The sequence below is a fragment of the Lichenostomus cassidix genome, chromosome 3 (genome assembly GCF_008360975.1).
Source record: "Lichenostomus cassidix isolate B80296 chromosome 3, HeHo_3.0, whole genome shotgun sequence".
NCBI classification, from domain to species: domain Eukaryota; kingdom Metazoa; phylum Chordata; class Aves; order Passeriformes; family Meliphagidae; genus Lichenostomus; species Lichenostomus cassidix.
Window position 1 is genome coordinate 9485342 of NC_139483.1, and position 23699 is coordinate 9509040.

The 23699-nt window shown below is 38.2% G+C and overlaps 1 protein-coding gene across 4 annotated transcripts in view; it reads right to left on the reverse strand.

Moving 5' to 3' along the window:
• Positions 1–23699, reverse strand: part of AFTPH (aftiphilin) — a 41715-nt gene that overhangs the window by 15113 nt on the left and 2903 nt on the right. For all 4 annotated transcript variants that reach the window (XR_014850630.1, XM_085054317.1, XM_085054316.1 and 1 more), the window contains exons 2-6: positions 15709–17497; positions 5849–6000; positions 5215–5341; positions 4845–4901; positions 3170–3292 (exon numbers count right to left, since the gene is read on the reverse strand). Coding sequence is in view for 3 of the 4 variants with exons in the window: in XM_085054317.1 (XP_084910443.1) it covers positions 3170–3292; positions 4845–4901; positions 5215–5341; positions 5849–6000; positions 15709–17487 (2238 nt within the window). In the remaining variant the exon portion in view is untranslated. The remainder of the gene's footprint in view (positions 1–3169; positions 3293–4844; positions 4902–5214; positions 5342–5848; positions 6001–15708; positions 17498–23699) is intronic.

A 23699-nucleotide genomic window follows, 5' to 3' on the forward strand; every position in this document is an offset into this window, starting at 1 on the left:
AGAGAAGCAGGTAAGGAAACTTTAAAACAACATTAACCAGAAAACAGAATCAAACCAAGAGAAAGCAGTCATCACGAAGTCCAGACAGACACCCTTTAGACAAACACTGGAATACATTTTGCATGCACTGCCTGAAGACTTGGCTGGGATGTAGAAGCCCACTAAGCTGTATAAAAAAGAAGAGACAGGCACCTGTCTTGGGTCTAACAATCAAAGGGTCCCTATTTCAGCAGCAACTCCTTCTCACACCTGATGTGCCTTGACAGAGCCTTTTACTTCAGCCCTGTGAAGTCTTTGAGACACCATGCTTAGATCAAGGCAAGAGTAATCAGGGGATGATTTCATATTCTTTTTATTGCCTTACAGTTATGAGCACAGATGAACAGAGAAATAAACCACTCAATTGTCAAGATAAACAACAGATCAAAGAAGAATTTAGAAGCCACCTTCAAATATAAAACAGAATGACTCTACAAAAATAATCTTTGTACAAGAAACTAATGGGACAAACTGTCAGTAACTTGCTTGAGAACTCAATGTCAAACCCCTGCTCCTTATACCTTAAAAATGCTCATGTGGAAACTTGTCCACTCTATTTCCACAGCTTAATTCAGTGAGATCCTCTGCAGGGAACGAATGAAGGCAAAACATTCAGAGTTTATATCATAACTAGGAAGAAACATTGCAGCTCGTTTGATGCTTTCTACCTCATTCAAATAATTCTAAAGTTCTCCATTTTAAACCTCTGCATGCTTTCCTCTGTTTGCCTACAACAAAAATATTTAAGAGGCATTTCTGTGTTTCTACAAATGTTCTTTCCACTCCTACTTTTGCCTCATCAGTCTTTCTTCCAAAGTCTTATTCCTTTAGCAGGCAGCCATACCCATACATGCACAGACACTGATTGGTATACAAATCCCATAAATGCCAGCCTTTGAACAGAGGAGAACTCTTTACCTTAAGCAAAGAACAGGAATCTATTAACCAGAGCCTCTCCTTCCAATAAGAATGTCAATATTTTGAAGTTTCTGAATACAGGAATAAATCATAGTTCTGAAAATGGAGGAATTTAGAAGTTTAAATAATTACCCATCAACCAGGTACACACTCAGGAGATACTTGAATTGTTGCACCTAAATTACTTGCATTTAGAATAAGAAGTCTCAAGAGTCCACTAAAATTGCCTGTATTTCCACTGAATATTGAACAATGTTGATAGCATAGTTTCTAAAGAAATGTTTGGGCACATCATTTTATCACCACTACCATCTGGAATATTCCTAGAGATCCATTTGCACAATGGGATGTGAAGCCGGATTTTTCCCCAAAGCAAACAGAAGCCATCAATCATCGACAGTAGATGAGGCCAAGAAAAAAATTAGCTCTCTGAGGTGGAGAATTGATCATTCACACCCTGAAACTTTCTGAATGTGACCTGTGGTCTCCTAGAGTTCTGAATGGTTACAAGCTCCAACCCACCTCTTCCCCAAAAACTTGTTTTAGTATTTGTCCTTTTGGAAACGCTAACCTAATGCCAAGAGTGCAGACAGACAGCACAGAAGCTTTTCAGATGTATTCCTGGACCACAACTATTGAACAGAGACGGCCTTGTCAGAACAAGCTATGTGGCAAGATGATCAAATTGTGACAAGTAATGGGAAATTCTGTAGCAGGAATTCATAATGACAGAAAAAGAGATACTTTGATAAGTAGAGATTCTTATTTTCAGCACTATGACTGTCAAGCAACTGAGAAAATGACACTAGTCAGAGATGCTGCTACTTCAGGCTCTTGCAGCTCTCTATACTGTTTAGTGAATGGCTGAATTTATGTATTCTCCTCTGTAAAAAAGGGTACTTTGAATGCTGCAAAAAGACAGTGAAATTTATCTACTTTGTTACCTCACAGTTGATTTCTTCAGGTCAGACTGTTTGCAGTCATCATTACTGTTACCTTTTCTTACATCCAGTTCAGCTGCTCAGTTCCACTACATATAAGAAGCAGCACAGGAAGCACCAAACGTGTCTTGGTGTATAAAACATCAGCTCTGAGCCTACTGACAAACTGCTATTCAACAATGAAAAAGAATTCTCCTCTGCTACAAGCATGTCATACTTAGAGCTTTGCACTACGGCAGAGCAAGGACTGCAAGAACATCATCATATTCACAAGTACCTACTGTTCAAGTTAGGTGTAGCCCAAGAATAATTCTTTCTGGAACACCTTCAATCAGAATCACAAGTTACCTACAAGAATAATTGTACAGCAGGTAACTAAAGATGCTGGGTGGATTAAACAAGACCTGTACTAAGGAGGGACACAGCTGAGTCTCTGAATATGTACGGAGCATCACTGCAATGACACTGAAAATGAGTCTCTCTGCATATCCCTTTAGCTTGCTAACTACCACACACTGCAACATGCATGGCATTTCAGTGCTCTTCTAATATCATTACATCAAAATAACAAAGAATTTGTGAAATTCAAAAGCTCACTCCTAAACTCCTCTGAATTCATTTTGTAGCAGGCTTTAAAGACAGAGAAGCCAGCAAAGCAACTCTGTGTAACAGGTAGTTCAATAAAATCTGGCACAAAGGGCCAAAGGAATTCATACAACCAAAAGTCAGGCACATATGCTTGTAGTGACCACACCCAAAATCTCCCTCTAGGCAGCTGGGCTACTTTTTATGACACTCTGAAGAAGTAAGAAAGGGTAAAAGGAAATGAACAGTATAAATGTAAATAGGATCATTCAGAAAATCAAGTGCTAACCAACATGTAGGACATCCTCCAGCAATAAGCTCCAGAATAACCAAAGATGAAGAACCTTAGCCAGAGGTCAGATGGGTCTAACATTGCATATAAAATTTCAATAACTGCCCACTGCCTTTTAGAGCAAGCTGCTGTATAACAGTAAGGATCATCAGGACTCTGAAATGCTGGCCACCAACTGCTACAGCCTTATCATAGGGACTCTCTTCCAGTCACACATGAAAAGCAGATCCAAGAGCAGGACTTCAATCTGACACAAGCAACAGCTGCATTTTACACACAGATGTCTTTGAATACACCATCTAGATATTTTAAATATAAAGGAAAAGAAAAGGCATTCCATTATTTCCCTCATTCTTTCTTTTCCTTTCCTCACCCTTCTCTCTCTGTTTTTTACCTGGAACTGATCAGATGCACATGTGTTCATCTCTGGTGATACAGGAGGTGTCTGTCCTATTGAAGCTATTTTTTCTGCTGCAGATATTGGTTTCAAAGGTTCCTTGGTAGGTTCTAACATACCCTGAATAAACAAACAAATAAATAAATTATCTATATTTTAAAAAACCCACTTGCACACACAGACACGTGTTTATAGACATTTCAAGAACTGCAGATGCCAAAAACTAGAACACACTACTAGGTAGTACTACCCTCAACTATGGGCTTGAGGCTAACCATGTTATTTCTGGGACACTTTCACTGAGAGGGGAGGAGTACATGAAGCAGGAGAAAATCATCCTGGGTCCTTAGGCCAGGAAAGAAGAAACATTTTAGAGCCAGTAACAGAAACCTAAGTGTTGAGTGGGAGCTTGCTTTCAACTTTCAGTAATGTAATTTAAGCTGGAGAAAACAGTTACTTGATAAGGTGATGTCTTCTCCTCCCAATTGTGTGTGGATTATTCCAGAAATATCAAATGACCCATCACAAAAGCACATGTGCATTCATTCCATTTCAACAATTAAGTAATCCAGAAGAAACAAATCAAATTATCAGTTTTCAGAAGGATACCAAGAACAATAATTACTGACATGGAAATAAATACATTAAGAAGCATTAAGAAAATAATTAAACTCACATTTTTAATTCTAAACAAACATTTCAAAGATAGATAGTATTATGAAAAATGTCTAAAACGTGATCTTGAAGAAAACTGAGGGTGAGAAGATCTATAGAAAGCCCAAACTTTGCACTGAGACATGCCAACCACCCAAGAACAATGAGAAATGCCCAAATAAAAGCACGGGATTTGCAACTGGAGCATTTTAAACCATTTTCAGGCAGTCACTTGCCAAGATCAGCTGTCCTACAAATGTTTCTACACCGTATTAGGGAAACTTTGAATTTACCTACCAGTCAAATCAATTATTTTGGACAGCAGAGAAACACAGGAAGCAACGTGGCAACAGAAAGCAACAAGCCACTTTACTGCTACCATTGCTGCTATCCAGCTTATTGTGTGCAAAAGTATATAAAAAAAACAGAAGATAATTAATCAGCAACAACAATCTGTTGCAAAAAATAACTGCATGTGTTGCAAACATAGTCTTGCTCACAAACAGGAAGGAAACAGCAATTGCTCTGAGATATTTCAACTATCTATTAGAGTACCATGTTTACATCCAAAGAAATACAGGAGCTGACCTCCATCTCAGAAAACTGTAGCAGTCACTCTGCAAAATTAACCTACGAAATGAAATCAGCGTAATATAAACCAAAGAAAACTGTCTTTTTAATATTCCATTTGTGAATCACATAAAAATGTAGGTTTCTACATGGGTATACATATACGTGCAAGATTTTTGAGAAAAAATAAAAGAACATTTATTCTGCTCAGATGAGCAAAAATCACAAATCTTATCCTCTCACTGCCTTTTCTAAATACTTCTTTCTCTTAAAATCAAGTATCTACTTGCCCACATAATGAAAATTCTTTATTTGGTAATTCTTTTCTAGCCTTTCTACTGATGCCTAAGCCATAACTGCACACTTGGTCTTTAATGTAATTTAATATATTTCATTATACAATGGTTTTGGAACTATAACAAAAAAAATAATACTAAAAAAAGCTTACCAGTCCTGCTGCATACATGGGTACTATAACTGGCTGCTTCTTGTTGCCTGTAAAGAGCTGATAAAACAACAAAAAAGAATTTACTTAAGAGTTTCTGTATCAGTGATGGAAATGTTTTTCAATGCTAACTTCCATAAGGTTAGTATCACAGAATAAATACTATGTTAATTATAACAAAATGGTTAAAAAATGAATGGAACTTTTAATATTAATAGGGCATATAAAAGGTTGCCAGGTGGTCTGTCATGAACAGCCATGTTCTGTGCAGCTATGCAATTAGGAGACAGGCATTCACACAAAACACTTCCACCTGACTCTACATTCAAGGCAGCTTCATTATTTAGAAAGCCAGTTTTACTGACAGACTCACAATATTTCTTGTGTCGATTCCCAAGGAGCACAAAAGCTTTTTGTTGCTGTGGGAGCCACCCCACTGGTATCTCAGTCCATATGCTTCATGGATGTCCTGCAGCTCTGTCCACACGTCCATCAGTTCCCTGCACAACCCATCATAAATCAAGTCATCATTCAGAAAAACAGCCCAGCAGCCTTGAATCGTTATTCTGTTTTTTAATGCAAGTGACTTATTATACATTCCAATTAAGCTTATGCCCAAGCACAATACCCAGGGGAACTAAAACTGCACAGTGTTCTCAGAACAATTATAGTTCAGACTTCTTACTGGAAAATGATGTCCACGGCAGACAGGACAAAGCCTGCTTAGACTTCATCATCACATGAATAAATATAATAATTTATAGTGAGTGTAACTAATAAGACGTATTCTGCTTAATTCAGAGACATCACTGAAAAGAAGATGATAGGCTGCTGAGTTGCTAAGTGAAGTACTCCTGGCATATGTAGTCACTGAAAACAAGCATTCTGCTAGATAGCTAATTTTCATTCGACAGCTTCTCAAAATGCTTGAAGCAAACACCTCATTCTGAATTACTGCTCTATGTGGTTCAAGTTCATTTTAAGTTTGTTGCATTGTGGCTTCTTACCCAGCACTTGCTAAGGTCTCCTCAGTTGTTATCTGCTTTTCACCTGCTTCCAACAAATGATTCAAGGAATTTATTTCTTCTTCAATTTCAACAACAGGCATGTAAGGAAAACAGACTTCAAATATTCGTTCCAGACGACTTAGCAATGTTGTCTGTACCAAAAAGAAAATATTTATGTCAAGTTTTGCTAACTGCTTTAAAGATAAGTCCATTATTATAGCAATAATAACAACTTATAGCTAATAAAAGGTTTCACTTACCACAAAATATTAATTGTCAGAGGACCATAAGACTTTTAAAACAATCAATACAGGCTTCTAGCTACTAAGAAACAGTAAGGACCTTGCCCTCTGCAAGGTGAGCTCTTACAGAAGAGTCCAAAGTCACTCTGTTACAAATTAGTAGAAAATGTATACAACAAGATTTATGCTATATAAGGATAATGTCTCAGCAATATAAACAGCATACATTGGGACTAATGGTTTCCAGACATTTTAATTCCACAACATGCACTGGGCCTTGGCAGATGGATCTAACAGGAAAAACAAAACAAAAATCAAACAACCTCCTGTCCCCACAAAAACAACAAAACAATTCTCCCCATATTTTTTGGACAAGCATAGTATGCTTTCTTCTTTTCAAGTTCTCCACTTATATTCCTCTTATCTCTGATGTATTTGCATATAGACAGGATTTCAACTTCTTGTACCTCAATTAACTGGTCTCGGACATCAGACATACCATTGATATGGAATATATTTTCTCCTCCACTTCAACCCATTAAAAACAGGTAGCCATCAAGCTTTTAATATTTATTAAAATACCAATTGCAAGGTAGGCTCATAAGAATTAAATTAAAGCCTTTTTTAATATACTCATTTTTGCCTGAAACACCCCAATCTCTTTTCTTGCTAAGGAAAGAAGCCTGGCAAGAAGTGCAGCATTTATCTTTCTGTTTCAGTGTTCCTCAACAACCACTTTCCCAGTGCTCTGCTGCAACACACACAGGGCAGCGTCCAGCACCTCCCACACCTGCTTTTCTGCTGGGGAAATGGGAAAGAAACAGAGTAGGTGGAAATCCCAGGAGCATCCCACAGTGTGTGTTGTTTTAGCTGCGCCAGCAGAGCCCTCCTGTGGAGATGCAGCATATTCCAGCAACAATGTTGGTGTTACACACATAAGCCTCAAAACAGAGGATTTTTGTTACAACTGAGATGATTTGAAGTTCAGAAAAGCAAGGCTGTAGGAGGAAGTTACCTATTTTAGTTAGGCCAATCGATACAACTGGGAGGAACCTTTATGCAGCAAAATATCTGCTTCACAATTCCCAGAGTTATCTACCACATTTCTCACTTGAGTTTTTAGCTGAAAATTTGCCTTGTCTCTTGTCCCAATTAAGCAACTCACTGACCATGATAATCAGCAAACATAAAAGAGGTAAACTGAAACACCAGATTATCAGAATATCTGGATTCCGTATTAGAGTTGGGATGATGTGTCAGGAACTGGGAACAGAATCTGTCCAGATTATTCTCCCTATTCAGCCACTAACTGCAAAAAGCAGGAAAATGAATTGGCTTAGAGCATCAGCTCTTCAGTTATACTACCTGTGAAAGAAATGCCTTGACAGGGACAGCCACCAGGTACAGTATTTGCAAAGTATAATGTCAAAATGTGCAAAGATCTGAATTCATAGCTTACCCGACTCACCCTTTTTTTTTTTCTTCTCCATTACCTCACTGGTAAATTCTGACCATGAGCCATGTTCTACAGTAAATAATTTTCCTTTTAATTATCTCTTAATGCTCAGTCATTCTGGCCATACACTAAGTTACAATACTTACAGGCTGTTTTGTGCTTGTTGACCAAAACTAAGATGCTAACTTACATTTTTAGGAAGTGTAACAAAACAGTATTCCAGATTCTAGACTAATGCTTTAGCACCCAAAAGCATACTCTACTTCAATTTTAGACCTTAACTTTACCTACAATATATCACTTGCCCTTATCTTACATCAACAGGTGATGCTTGCTTCATTTTTGTAATACAGCAAGAGTACATATTCCCAGTGAAAAGAAAGAGGCAGATGAAAGGCACTGGATCATGGAAATAGCAAGGCATCACATTTCTTGAAAAGGATCAACATTAGAGAACATGCTACTGACTAAAAATATGCTTGCTTAGGTAATGAAAGAATTAACAGAATGTCTCTAAGAACCAAGCAGCATCTCAGTCAGTGTCACATTTCAAATCTGAGCTTAAGAATTATGCTAAAATTTCAGGAACAGTTTAACTATAGCATTATTTACACTTCCTGTCATCTTTTCTAAATCTCCAGCAATGCTTAGCCCTTATTTCAATACGACAAAGAAGGGTTTCCATAGCAAAGCAGAGTAATTAATTCTGTGTGTGCAAATGGACAAAGGGATGAGTGCACAAACACACATCTCTGGGCAGTGGCAATGGAAGCAGCTGAACTTGTTCTTTTAATTAGTGATGAAATCCTGTGGTCACAGCTTCCAGGTATAAAAGGCATTACCAAGATTTTACAGTTGGTGTAAATGCCCACCTCCTACAAACCTTAATCTACTGTTGCATACATCAGACTGTAAGAAAAAATTCCTGTGTATGACAGAAGTAATGTCATATCTGCCTTTCAGAAAAAAAAGAAAATATGGCAGAAAAATATTTTTATCCACTTTTCATGTCACTAAAAGCATTTGATACCTGAGTGTTCTCCATGGCCATTGGAGAAGAACAATCCTTGAAGGCACTTACAGAAGATGTGAAAAGGTTACAGCTGCCATTAAACATTAACTGTGATTCTGTGGAGACAAATTCAAAGCCCCGTAGTTTCTGTGAATGCATAAAAGTTTTTGGTACACACTTAAAATATGTGGTAATCACCACCAGAACCAAACAAAATATCACAGATGTAATAGACTTTCAAACAAGAATAACCACAGGATTAGAATTTATCTCCTTGGCAATTATTTAGGGGGCAAGACCCATCCCTCAGAGCAGAAAGCCTAAAGTACTTGGTTTACAGAATGTTTTCCTCTTCTTCACCACCACAAGGCCATAGAATCAATGAACTCCTTTAACACAGCAATTCTTCACTGACCACCCAGCACAGCAAATCCTCCCCAGGTGCTCCCACATGAACCCAATAGTGACAGGTCACTGCCTTTCTTCAGAGCTATGAAATGAGGAGATAAAGCTTCTCATAAAGACAACATACTTGAGCCTTACTACAGAAACAGTGGGAGCAAATGGCAGTTTTCACCACATGACTGCTGCAATGCTTCTCTGGGTGAAGTTTTGGGGAACTCTGTGTGGAAGAGTGGGAAAAAAACCAGTCTTGCTTCTCTCCATGGTTCTAATCAATTACACATGGACTGGGGAGCAGACAGAAGAGCTCATCCAGTGAACTCCCTCCCCTTCAAAGTGGAGTGGCTCTTTGTCCTTCCATCCTGTCCCCTTTCCACTGGAGGGCACAGCCCCATTTTTTCCCTCAAGCCTTTATTTTCCCTTAGGAGATCCCTTACATCCCACAGCACCTCTGCTCTGGCAGCCTCCAGAAGTGCTCTAAGAAGGGGAGAGTCAAAAACAGAGCATCCCTTCAGCCCTCCTTATCCTGCTGCCAGGAAGAGGCCACAGAGGAAGCAACACAAGCTCTGGGCTGTTTGCAGCTACCAAACACAAAAATGGAAGACCTAAGAATAAATAAAACCAGTGTAATAGCTGAATTGTTAAGCATGTTTAGATATTCAAGTTTATGTGAAATGCAATAAAAGAAAAAACATATTAAAGGAGATGGAAATGAGCCTATGAAAGATCCAAGATGCTAAACATATAATTTAGGAAAGGAATAAAGTCCATATGGACATGATTGGCTTCTAGTTAGAACTCAGAAGCTGAGTGAAAGCTCTCAAAAAATGACAGAACAAAGCTCAGGAGCCAAGAAAAGAAAATGATTAACCACTGAGATTTTCTTTAACTTAAATCATGAACTCACTGTTCTGCAGAGTGCCTAGCACAGCTTTTTTATGATTATTTTAGTAAAATAAAATAGAGGTTAAATGAGAAACTCCCTTTGCTGGGTTTTTCAACAAGCAAACCACATTTTCCAGCAACACATTTGCCTGTGAAGAGCTAAGTTGCCATTTACTCCTCTACCTTTACCATGGGTGTGTTTGGGGTTTGGTTGGTTTTATTGGTGTTCTTGGGATTTTTTTTTGGGGTGTGGGTATAGGGATTTTTTAAAAGCTAAATTAGATGACCATACAGATAACACAAGGGAGCTGAAGAACCAATTTCAATGGATGCAACTCACCATGGGGAACACACCAATCAACCTCAGTGGGTCGCAACATTTTCTGGATTCAAGCATTAAACAAAGCTAAACAGTTAACTAAAAGCACACAAGCAAACAAATCACGAAGTTCTTAGTTAAACTGGGACAGTTTTTTCTTTGAAAGAGTTTATGGACTGTTTAAAATATGAAACCATTTCTCTTTCACATAACAACAGTTTGTTTCTTTGTCTCAAGTGCAGGCTCTGCCTAGCAAAGAGAATACCTCCTCAGAAGCAATGGGAGAACAGCTGCAGGCACAAAAAACTCCTAAGTAAAGACTACAAGGAAAGCTTACAAAGAATACTAGTTCAACTTCTTGTGTTTCAAACGGGATGGCTTTTCTCCACCCCACTTGAAAAGCAGGTAAATACAAGGTAGTGCCATAAATTTCTTAGACGTGAAAAATCGAACTGAAAGATGTATTTTTATTAACACAGGAAATTTATAATGAAAACACTTGTCCTAAACTGAGATTTGCAAGCCAGGAAGATGCCACAAGAGCTAAAAAAACCCTTCACCAACATAAAATAGGGATTCAGATTTTTTACAATAATTTAAAGTATTAAGGAAGGCGATGTTAGTCCTAAATATCCCAAGCCCATTTTCAAAGAGTAACTATAAAAGTTTTGAGCTCAGCTGCAAAGAAAATCTGAAAATGTAGTGGCTTGAGGGAAAAAAAAAAAGGCTAAGACTTCTCTGTTCTTTTTATTGCTTGATCTGAGAGAGTTATAAACTGCAGAGAAGTTCAGGCTACAAATGTGAAGCTATCTCTCTCCTTCCTGCTGGAAGTGTCACCACTTATTCTCCCTCAGCTGAAGAATGCATCAACTATTGCACCTTCCCCCCAGGCAAAGTTTAACAGTTATTTATTGTGACTACATAAAACTCACTGACCATTTCAGTTTGTCACGTTGTCATTATCTACTGGTGTTGTACTAACTTTTCAGGGAGGTTCTGAGAGGAAGTACAGCAGATGACACTTAGGTGTACAAAATGGGAAACAATTTTGTCCTGTGACATATAAATACTAATGCTGAAACAATCCCCTCTCAAACTATTTTTTGTAAGATTCCCCTCAGCCAGTCTGTTCTGAAAAACAGCAATTATGGGCTACTTTTAATAATCTGATTTTTACTGTTATTCAGATGCAAATACTTAAGAATTGTGCTATGTATTTAAAACCCCTCAACCTTTCCATAAAGATATATTTACCCTGCAAATTGTTACCCAACTGCCTGAACATAATTTAGCCAATACTGTTTTAATTTACCTTAGTGAACTGGGAGGCTGAAGTCTTTATGGTCGTAAGTACTTTTTTCCTAAAGGATGATCATGGCCCAAGACAAGCACACTCCAAATGACAGCAATGATCCAGGGTTTTCTTTGTCTTGGTGCATATTCGTGGCTTAGTAACTGCATCGCCCACACTGATTAATCTGAAGAGGCAGAGCCTGCAAGCACAGGCTCTCTAGTAAGTGGAGAGCCTTAAAACCCACTTGGAGGACTGTTCACATTTTCCTTCAACCCTTTCCAGCATTTGTTAACCCTCAGCTGAATCAAGTAAGATTTGGCCTTCCAACCAAACCCTTCTTTAGCTCCTCTTCCTCTGGAGATGCCCGTGCTCCTTGCACACAGGCAGGCACAGCCGTATTGCCCACCCACGATTACCATGGATTATTACTGCTCCTGTGCTTCACTGCTGAATCCTATATATATATATATTCTTAAGGCAGCAGAGTAACCCCCTCAGCTGACTAATGTTCAGCTCTATCTCATAGAAAATGCTGTGCTGCAAGCCTTGTATTCCTGATAAACATAACCTGGTAGTGTGCAACGTGCTCACATAAAAGGGATTAATGCACGTGCAGGTTTGCTCAAGACTTGTTGGATCAACCAGTTCACCCACAACTACACCCTAAATTGCTAATGAACACAAATGCACAACTGTATCTAATGCAAATTGCAGCCACAGTGACACCAAGCATTACATACTTTCAGCTGAAGACAGAAATTAAATGGATTAAGGTATATGTAGTATTAACACAGGTTCAAATAGTAGTCTGTGCATCTGTGTCCATCAGCCTTGGACACTGGAACCTTTTCTAAGGGGTTAGAAACTCTTTCAGTAGGTTTAACAGAATACCACAAACCATGTCCTTTCTCCTCTCCCCTCTACACAGAACTATCAAATAGAAGAGGTCAGTATGTTACAAATCCTACACTGCAAATTGTGTGCAGAATTCAGAGAGCCTGAGACCAAAGCCAAGGAAAAAAAGACCATGATCTTTTTGCCACTACATGTCACTATATCAGGTCATTTTTGTGAACTCCCCTCCCCTTAGTTTCATCCTTTATATTCTATATTTTCTAATAAAGGCTGGATTAAACAGTTGAATTGAACCAAAATCTATTTTTTAATTAAAGATTATACCAAATCTACAATCTTTAAACAGTGTGCCCAACACACATTGTACAATCAAGACTCCATTCAGAAAGCATGAAATTTTACTGCCATCTCCACATCCAGAGCATACAAACTAAGAAACAGAAAGGAAAATACACAGAGACCTTTTCAAAGGAAACTTGAGCTACTGATAAATAACTTTGCTTTCATGCTGCATTCTGATAGATGCAAATTGCTGTATACATCATTTCCACGTTTAAACAGCAATGCTGCTGGCTAAGTATCCTTTTCAATTTTCTGCTTTTCTAAAGAATTCCTTTAGGATCATTTTGTTTATAAACCATTCAGGATTATTTCACTACAACATTACAGTTACTCTTCCAGCCTCACCATCACTGATCAAGTGTATTCAATATCTTGTAAATGATCCAGTTCACCTTTAGCCTAAGCTGAGATCTCAATTTTCCTATCTATCTCAAGTGTCTAACACATGCAGTATTTCTCCCTTGCACACAGCCTGCTCCCTTTAGGTTGCTACAGCAAGTGTTTTTTAGATCTGCCAGCAATACATTGATGCAAGTGATCCCCTGCTCCCTATCCTTCTTCAGGCAGGGTAATAAAAAACTTTGTTCCCTTCCCTCTCACCAGATTTATCTTGCCTGCAAGTGTTTCTGCTTTTGTATCAAACAGCTGCAGAACTCAAGTCTAATACATGGCAAACAGAAGACTAGCAACCGCTTTAAAATTTTGTGTTTTGACCTCAGTGACATACTGTTAAATGACAGCAAGGAAGCTGATCAAAATCTGAGTTTAATTTTACTAAGATTCTGCACTCAGTACTGGGACTGTCTGCTGGCTCATGTTGACTCATTAGTTAATCTCCATTTCTAAATGCAATTTAGCAAACTGTGGCTCAATGGAGTATAAACAGAATTACTATTTAATCCCAAAACAAGTTTTTTTTTAATATAAGAAAGTTTTAATATATCTCCCAAAACTTAAAACACTTACAAAATAACTACTGTTTTAAGAGTTAACTGAAAAAAAATGTAGCAATTGACATTGCAAGGCCAAGGAAACTATTGCAACAGAACACACATCCAGCTCAACTTCCTCTCCAGTTTATTTGTGTAAAACACTCTCTCAGTTGTACTTCCTCACTGGCAGAGGAGGAAGAATATCACTTTAGATCCTAACAGCCACAACTGACTGTAGCATAAACAGAAGGAATGAAAAACACTGAAGTCTTAAAATTCGCTTTACAATCTAATCAAACTACTGTATGATTGCATGGCAGACCTTGACTACAGAACTTCCAATTTAACTTGACTTTTATCATTTGTTAAAGGCAGACATGTGGAGGGAAAAGTTAATTACAGAGCCTCTAAAGGCTCTGTTTCTATAAGCATCTACATTCAGAAGTGTTTTCCATTGAAACCCCATCATAAAATTACAGAAAATTTTAAGTGAAGATAAATGTTTGAAACCTTCAGACTATCCCTTAATATTAATTAATTACTAGAATAAAAGGGATGATTTACTAAAATAATCTTCCCACTCTATTTCTTTCTCAGATTCTGGACAGTCTTTCAAGTGGCAAGAGAAACAACTGAGATTAATTGCACCAATGACCTTAGTACTCCCCAATTTTATGTGTGAATAGGTAACAATAAATTCGTGTTTTCAACTTCAGAAATGGACCAACACTTTCAGGTGATAAGCAAGGTTTTGCACAGATACAAAAATCTGCCTGCAGGTTCACTTGGGAGACTTTTTTTTGGCTTGTGAAATCACTTGGAGGTTTGGAGATTTAGCCACTGCATGGAACAGCAAGCAGGAAGAATAAGGACCTGAGGCTCACAGCTTTTAACGTGACAAGAAATCAGGGCTAAGTCCCAAAAGCTCCATTCCATTTGCTGATGCTGGCAGAGCTCCAGCTGGCACAACCTTCTGAAAAGCCATTTCACCTGTCACTGGTAGGAAATGGGAAGAGGCAGGGCTGTCACCAAGCAAGGTCCTGAAAGAAAGGACTTACCTCATTTCCTTTTATTGCCAGAGGAGATCCAAACCTTTCAGACACATATTACCACTAACACCCTTTATTGCTGGTGTTGCTGCACACTTCAAAAAGACATGGAGTACTCTAAACTACTCATATGGAATGACATGAATGAAAAGAAGCTTTGAAGCAAATTCTGAACTGAAATAATTGTTCTGAATTTTGTAAAAGTAATACTAAATGCTTAGTAAAAAAAAGTCTACGTATGAACAGCCACAGATCTCAAAATTACTTAAAAAGACTTAGGAAGTAACTAATCAGGAATTAATAAATACTTAGCAACTGAAGTAGAAAACACAGGAGGGGTGGTGAGAAATAAATCTATTTACTTCCACCCTCCTGGAAGCTTCTAATTAGAAGTAACAGCAGCTTTACCACATCACCAGGACTAGACTTGTGATGTTGCTATAATGTGCAGCTTCCCACAATTAATGCCTAACAGAGACTTATTTTTAAAGAGTTAACTTCCCATGAGTTTGAAAACCTGAGACAGAACTCCCCAGGTTGTGTTTTATCACGGTCTCTGCTCTAAGGAATTAGTGCAGCTATTTACAAATCAAGTCATCATTTTTTATCAGATTTTGAAAATGGGATACAGAATGGTGATGGAAAATTTTGGGAACCAGTAATCCCAGCTTCCAGTCACACCACTATTTTACAAAAAGGCAACAGAGTGCCTCCCCAGAAGGCAGTAAACAATTAAGCAAAAGGAAAACCTACCACAGGCTCTGAAATGTTCATGCTGGCCTATTCCTTTGATCAATTTATGTAAAGGAGCACATGTAATCATCAAAACAAATGCATATGAGTTCTAGCACACCCTGCTCGTTTGTCTGCAGGAGTAACAGTGCTGCAAAGGCCTGCAGGATCCAAACACAGCATAATGTTCCACATCAGCTCGTCTCACATACCACATTAGATCTCTCCGAAAAGGCAAACAAGGACTATTCAAATATTTGTTGTATGCAGAAGCAGGAACAAGGAAGAACTGTATGAATAAGGGCAGAACAAGACTGAAGAAAACCAAGCAAACCCTTACCTGAACTGAAGGTGATAGCTCTTGGGATTGCTTACTGATAGTCCCTTGGGAAGATGCTAAAGCAACACTGTCAGTCTTGTGTAACACTGGGCCATCACTCCTGGCAGATGCGTCTGTCCTATGTGACTGCCATGTCTCTTTTCTGTGATGAGATTCACCAGCCTGCTCATCTCCAAAGGCAGCCCAAGAACAGCTGTCTTTTTGTTCATCTTCAAAAGCATTCCAGTCTGTAGCCTGGTTACAACCTGCTGAACTGAAGTCCGCAAAGTCATCCGAGTCCTGGAAAGCAACACTCTCATCTTGAGGTTTTGGCACTGAATCAAAGTCTCCAAATTCAGTATCATCACCATTTTCTACCTCAGTAGTATGCTGGAAGTCTAGACCAGCAGTTTTACTGGTAGTATCACATTCTAAAGTGTCAGCAGCCTGGTTTAGTTCAGCTTGGTCCAAACTTGCTGGCTGCTGAGAAACAGTACTCGTGTCCCTGAATTCACCAAATTCCTCGCTAGGTTCGTTAATATGTGCAGGCTGTTCAGAAGTTCTTTCTGAATCTAGAGCACTTATTGATTCTTGAGCATTCCTCAAGGTGGGAGACACACTGCTGACTGACCCAAAATCACCAAAAACGTCATCATGTTTGTCACCACAAGCTGAAATTTCAGTGCTACTTCCACCGTTCTTGAGATCTTCAGAACCACCCAGTTTTTCTCCTGCAGGATCACAGCTTAAGCTTTGGATCTTATCAACCTTGATGTCAGCTGCTTTTGAAGAATCCTCAGGCCTACTCAAATCTTTGCCATTCTCTATGTGATGTTGTCTTCTCCTCCCACTGTGCTCTCCATTTTCTGTAGTGCATTCTGAACTTCCAGTTGCTTGAGACATACTAGAAATTGCAAGTTCATTATCTTCCAGTGCTGAGGGACCCTGTTCACAACTAATTTCTGAAATGCAAACTTCTTCTTCACTATGAGTTACTCTGTTTATTCTGTTGTTCTCCTGAATGCTCAGTGAGTCTCTTTCATGAAGAATGCTGCATATTGTGGGCCCTGTTTCCTCTAAATGGATTGGGGTTTTGTTTGAGAAGGTAGCAAAATCTGCAAAATCTTCACCTGAGCTAGGCATTGAGTTCAAATTTTGCTCAGTACTATGGGTGCTAACAGTTTTCAGTCCCTTTGAGTCACCAACGCTGTCTAGATCTTCTGTTCCCTGAGGATTTACAGGGTCTGATGCTGCAAATCCATTTGTTAGAATCTCTAGACATGGAGATTTCTCACCATTACAAGCATCTATTTGCTCATCCTGGCTCTCAACTGTTACACCAGTTCTAACCACACGAGAAGAAAAACCCTCTGATTTTCCAGTGTTGTCTCTTTGTTCCCCCCTTCTGTTTACATCTTCTAAAGCAGTACCTGAAGTTCTAAGCTTAGATTTTTCTTTGATAGTACTAGTAGCTGACATATCAGAAAGTTCCTTAGTATGAGTAGGAAGCTCTGCAATGCAGTCTTTACCATTTTTAACAGATGTGAAAGTTGCAATGCTAGCTACATTGTCAGAATAATCATGAAGTGGGATGAAATGATTTGTGGGTATAAACTCTTCCTTTGGATGACTGTAGTCCGGTGTATCAAAATCAGCAAAAGCTACACCAGCAGTGCTCACACCAGAAAATCCTCCAAATTCATCTTCATCGTCATCATCGGCCCCATTGTCGAGTGGTGGAGGGGATGAGGAGTACATTCGAATAATGTCTGGTTCCATTGTTTGGTTCTGCTTCAACATTAATGTATTTCTGTCAGAGGGAAAAACAGAGGTATATCAGAACTTGGCTAGCTTTTGTATTTTTATAGATTTAACAGTTTCACGTCTAATTTTCTAAATGTGAGTATAGGTATGTGTCTGTATTAGACATCAGAAAGTAACGTTCCCCAAACCCATTTGTTTTAGAAGTCACAGAGAATCTACTGGGACAGTTCAAGTCTCTTGTAAACTACTACATGATCAAATTGTCAGCAGACAGTGCTGAAATGATCATCTTGAGCCGCTGTGCAACACAGTGACACAACTAAACCCATTTTTAACTCATCAGTTCCCTACCTCCCATCACCAGTGACCCTGGTCCCTCTTTTGCCACAGTCCTTTGTGTGCTCAGCTGTGTGACAGGAATTCAGCCACTCCACAGGCTATGCCACAACAGCTATACACATAAGGGACCTTCACCAGTGTCAGACGTTGGAAAGTGTTTCCATAAGCTCGGAAATTACGAAGGAGTGGAGGAAGGAGCTGCTGTTAGAATCACTAGCTATGATCTGCTGCCCAACTGTTTAAGTCTCTTTCTACCAGTTCACTGGTTTCTGTCTGGTCACCCTGTTCTCTGCATTTCCAACACACTGCCTCCACAGCTGCTGCCACCAGCCTGCCTCTGTCATAGGATCCAGCTGAGAAATGCCATCAGGATGCCACCAGTAAGGCCTAGAGCCAAACAAGCTTCATCAAAACATATTCTCAAAAGGAGAGCTGAGCACGATTATTCATAAAATATTTAAACACAAATCCCTAAATCACAGGGGAAAAAGAAAAAAGAAGAAAGTATTCCCATGGCCTAGATAGAAACAGATTAAGGACTCTGTCTTAACATTGCAAACCATTACAGGAACAAGCCAGGTATGGATGGAAAATTCTTTCCTAAAGAATGATCCTGACTTTTTCAAAATTGTGTGCAATTAATGAAATAAAAACTATTAGTATGTATAGATTCACAGTTGTACACATCACTGAACTAGTTCATACCTTAAAACCCTTAAATTAAGAGCTCAGACCAAGCTCCCTCCATTTCAAATGACACTTGCCATGAATGAACTGTAACAACATCAAGCCTTATTGACAGAAAGAGTGGTACTAGAACATACACATACTAACCTATACATGTTAGCAAATATTTGAACTTCTAACCACCAGAATAAGTGCAGACTTTACAATACTAGTTATTAAACACAGATAAAACATGACCCTTAAGTCCAGTGCCTTTAGCAAACAACTTTGTACAAGCACCTTAAGAGCAGCACACAAAGGGTAAAACAGAAACAAATGAAGCTCTGCAGCTCTTCTCAAGCACAACATACTGAGGACTTCAGCCAAACTCTGGCTATTTGCCAGGAAACTCTGGCATCCTTGAGGTGACTAACACACCTACAATTTCTTTTTCAAAGGGTAGTTTGCAGTTACAAAAGTACATCATGCTTATCAGATGAAATAATGAAGTAATTTGTAACAGAACATTCAAACTGAAGAGAACTGCAAGGGAATTTTGTTTAGAATAAAGCCTAAGTTGTCAACAAGCTCCCACATAGGCTTACTCAGCACCAGCTGCTTAACAAGGTATTTGAGAGAAGAGCTTCACTTGCTCTAAACTTCTGAACTTCCCCATTAAATAAACATTTGTCTGTATGGTTCACCAAAAACCATGTGTTTTAAGTCTTTTCAGATTTATAGGCTTGTGTAAGTCGGTTTTCACCTGAGTTATTTGAAATATCTCATTCAGCTCTGTATTAGTAACTACACCACCTTACGTAAGTGGATCTCATTTCAGCAAGGAATGCCAAAAAAAAATTAATTCCTAACCTACACTGGCCATAGATCCATATAGTATCCATCATAACAGCTCTACCCATTTTTTATTGACCATTTACTGTATGAGTATTTTAACCTCTGCCAAAAATAAATCATAATGGAGTTGAGAACATCCTTAGAGGCAAGGATGATCTAAAATAACCCCAATACGCAGTTCCAGAAAACAAACTAAATAATGTGAGAGGAGCAAGCATCACACTCACAGGGAATTTATCCACAAAACTCTTTTTCTTTCCAGTTAAGTTAAAAAAAGAGGAGACAAGGAATGAGAATAATAAGGACAAGCAAGGGACAAAGATGACTGCATGGGGGCTGAAGCAAACTGCCAAAGCCCAATTGAACATGTAGGAAAATGCCTGACCATTTAAAATTTTTCTCTCCTGCAACTTCTGCCATAGAGCAGAAGAAACTTCCTTCAATTTTTCATTTCAAAGCACTTTTAAAACATCACAGGGATCATTTACACAGCAGCAGTCCAGCAGCACAATGCTCCAGATATGTTTCAATAACAGTTGCCAAAACAGGATCTGCAAGGAACATTAAATGTGCATTTAAAAATTTGATAACAATCTCGATAGTCTGCTATGTGTTTAATCAGTTTAACCCATAGGAACCAACTGCATAACCAATTGTACGGATTTCTGTATAATTATTTTTTAAATGTCAGCTATTTCCAGTTACATTACTGCTGCATTTTAAAAGCCAGACATGAAGAGCTCCAAAATGTATGAATCTGCATTATAAATGAGTGTAAGGTTACACTGACATAATTTAATTGTTGTTTACAGACTCAAACATACTCAAACTGTAAGAAAAGGAAAAAAAGTCATACTAGTATTCCCCCTCCTCTTGACTAATTAGTGACATTTTTTTAAGCTGGGCATAATCCCAATTCTCCTCACAATATAAACCAGCACGGGAATTTTATAGCCTTAATGTAGTTTTCTTCATTATGATCCGTTTTCTTGACTTCCAAAAGTGTTCTATCTGCCAACTATAAACCAAAGTAGTTATTGTCTATTGAAACCTGTGGTGAAAACCCACAGGTCTGACAGAACAACTGCTTTGTTCCTTATTTCATTTAGTTAATCCCTGCTTTGTCTGGCATCTCAAATAGGGCTGGAACTGTGGCTTCATCTTTTGTAGTCCTTTTACCCAGCTCAGACATATACTCAGTCAAGACATTTGGCTATATAATTTTGTAAACCTGGTATTTCAAGTGATGAATACAATGTGATTGAACCCAAAAGCAGAATTTGAACAAGTCTATGACTAAAAATATGGATTATTTATCGTCTTATTTTTGAGGGAATTGGCTACCAAATTTAAAAGTCAACTACAAAGCTAACATGCTCTGTTCACTTACGCATTATTTAAACATTTGTTTTTTAAACAAAAAGAAACCACCAATTTTTCAGCACACTATGTAATAACGACTGTAATTTGAAGGCAATTATAAATTTTTACTTGTGTAGCAGAGTATAACATGCCTAACTTCTGTGATTTGTAATAAGCAATAACCCAGGCTTCTGGCATCACACCTTACACCTTGAGGAGAAGGATCTAACACAGCTAAAATGTTCACATTTAGTGGATTGCTTTAGTCACAAACAGATTTATGTTGACAAATGCCAGCAACTTTTGCAGATCTCAACAGTTTAATATTAGGCTAAAGACAGATTTCCATCAGTTGCTCATCACATGCAGTCGTCCCCACATTTTCTAGAAAAAAACCCTAAACAATTGTATTCTCTCTCAGATGCCATTTTCTTCATTTCTGTCTTTTACCTATTTGTTGGTTGAGGTTTTTTTAACTGGAAATTCTAGTTCTTGCATCCATGTGTTTCTTTATATTCACATTCTGATGCTCATTATCAAGGAATTTCTCAAACAAGTTTCAGTACCACAAACAGAAGACCAATGTTTAAGTCATACTGTAAATGCAATTTGCCAATAGATTTACAAGTACATACTGACATTGCACATGAAAGAAAAAAAAAAAAAAAGTTGAGTAATGAAGATTCAAGGTTCAAACCTTTTTTCTCAAGTCACAAGCATTTAAGAATGCAACTCAAGTTAATTTAAAACGTTAAAAGAGAGAAAACAGAAGTCAGCAATGATAGAAAAAGTAAGAGTAATAGTTTGGTTTTGATAGGCAAGGAACTGGAAAGAGAAAATGCATACCCTTGTTTTATGATCACTAGCTAGGTTTTCAAAACATTTACAATGAAACCAGGGAATCTTGTTATTTGTTTGCAGTAAATAGGGAACAATATCTGCTTTCCTCAAACACAGATCACATCCTCGTTCACTACCTTTTTGTAGAGTAATAGCAACAGTCTAACAAAGACATGGCAGCAAAGAGAACAATGTAATTACACGACACAAAAGCAGGCATAAATAGCTCCTTCTCTGTGTATCTTCTAAGGCAAAACTTGAAACAGCATGTTTGGCTCTTATATAAGACCTAAAATATCAGGAGGCCACAAAGAGTATCTCTAAAGAACTACTTGAGGCATGCAAATTCAAAAAAAGCCCCTTGTAGAGCAGAATGTTTCCTTTAACTTGAGAGGAAGCAAAGCAATGAATAACCTCTCAGCTGTAGATTATTCTGAAAAAAAAGCTGAGTTAAGCAAACCATGTCCTTAAAGCATACAGAAAACACAATAAGCAGAAATGGCTTGATCAAGATCTCCATGACAGAAATTACAGCATTGCTGAAATACCCTACAATAAAAGCCTTGCAATGGCAAGGAGATGGATTCAAGTCATTAGCTGCTAGCATCTAGGATCTTTCCAAGAACATTTAACTCTTACTGCAAGGGAATTCCTCAAGCAGATGCCAAAAATACCACACTAAGGACCAGATTTAGACTTCTTATTACAGCACAGTGTTGGCTTCCAGCAGGAAAAGCTGTCCTCTTCCATAATCCCTTTGCCTTTTCTTTGGCTTATTAACAATGGAAACCAGATTCTCAGTCTTTCTGCACCTGAACACCTATTTCTAGAATGGTGGTTGTAAATGAGAGCCTGTCAAAACAGCATTTCTACAACCCAAATCCACTCTGGAGAGTCTCTGTCCAGGCTGCAGTCAATACGTTCTTAAATTGGTTTAATAAGCTTACTTTTATTTTTGGAAATAGTTACCAGCAAACAAAATACTGCAAGAAAATGTTTACTTCATAAAGCCTCCAAGAAATCAATGTTTTCGATTTTGGACTTAATGCTGTTACAGCCAGAAGGTCCATTACCCAAAGCATGAGTTTCAGAGCACTTTTTCTTGGACATATATGAGTTGAGGAAAACAATGTTCTCCAGCTGCAGTAAAGCAAACATCTCTAAGCCTTATTTCTCACTCTCCAACATTTGGAATTAATCAATACCACAATACATTACTGTGATTTCAAACACTGAATATGCTGGACACCTTCTATTACAAAGTGTTGTATGTATAATGAACATTACAGTAACAGAACTCAGGAGACTGTCACCAGGAATCTGGCACTAATCTCAGGCAGCTCATCCTTCCTGTTCTCCTTTGCTCCTCAGGCTGGCATGAAAGACCAGGCACTCCCAGACAATCCAGCCTATGCAATATTCAAACCTCTTTGACAGTGCTGCTCTTCCTCTCATCACTGACAATATAGGAAGACCAAGTTAGGTGGCACAAATGTGAAATTTAAACAGATCTTGGATATAAACATTTTCATCTTAAATGTTACTAAACTATATAAAGAAGCAAACATGTATTTGCAGATGTGCTGCTTCACTTCTCCCTATTTCATTTTGGTATGGCTGTGGACTCAGAGAACTTTTGGACAATAGGAATCCAAATGTTGTGTTAATTAATTAAACTCCTTTTAACTAAAAAATAGTATTACTTCCCAAATCTAAAAGACCAGGTTATCCTCATAAAGTTACTGCAAGCAAAAAAATGTTTCACCTCAAAATCTACTGATGTGCTTTAACAGTTGCAGATGAAGATGCTGCCTGTAATTAAATCTGTAAATAGAGAGTGGGGAAAATGTTGTAAGAACAAGTATGTTTTAAAATCATATAGGTAAACACAACTGGCTGGGACAGTCAATCAGGTTAAGATCTGGCTCAGTGGAATGCAATATTTGTGTCCAATGTACAGCACACAGCCACATAATGTGTAAAGACAGATGTCGTAAGAAACACATAACTGAGATGTTTTCATTCTTTTGATTTCTTAAATTCCTTTTAAAACAGTGTTCAATCCAGTGAGAAATCTATTTCTGTATGTTACCCTCAAACATGCTATCTGGGAATGTTTCTAAATTAGGATAAAAAGATGCTAGATTAGAAAGTATTAGAACTAGATTACCTAGGGTCAACTGTTC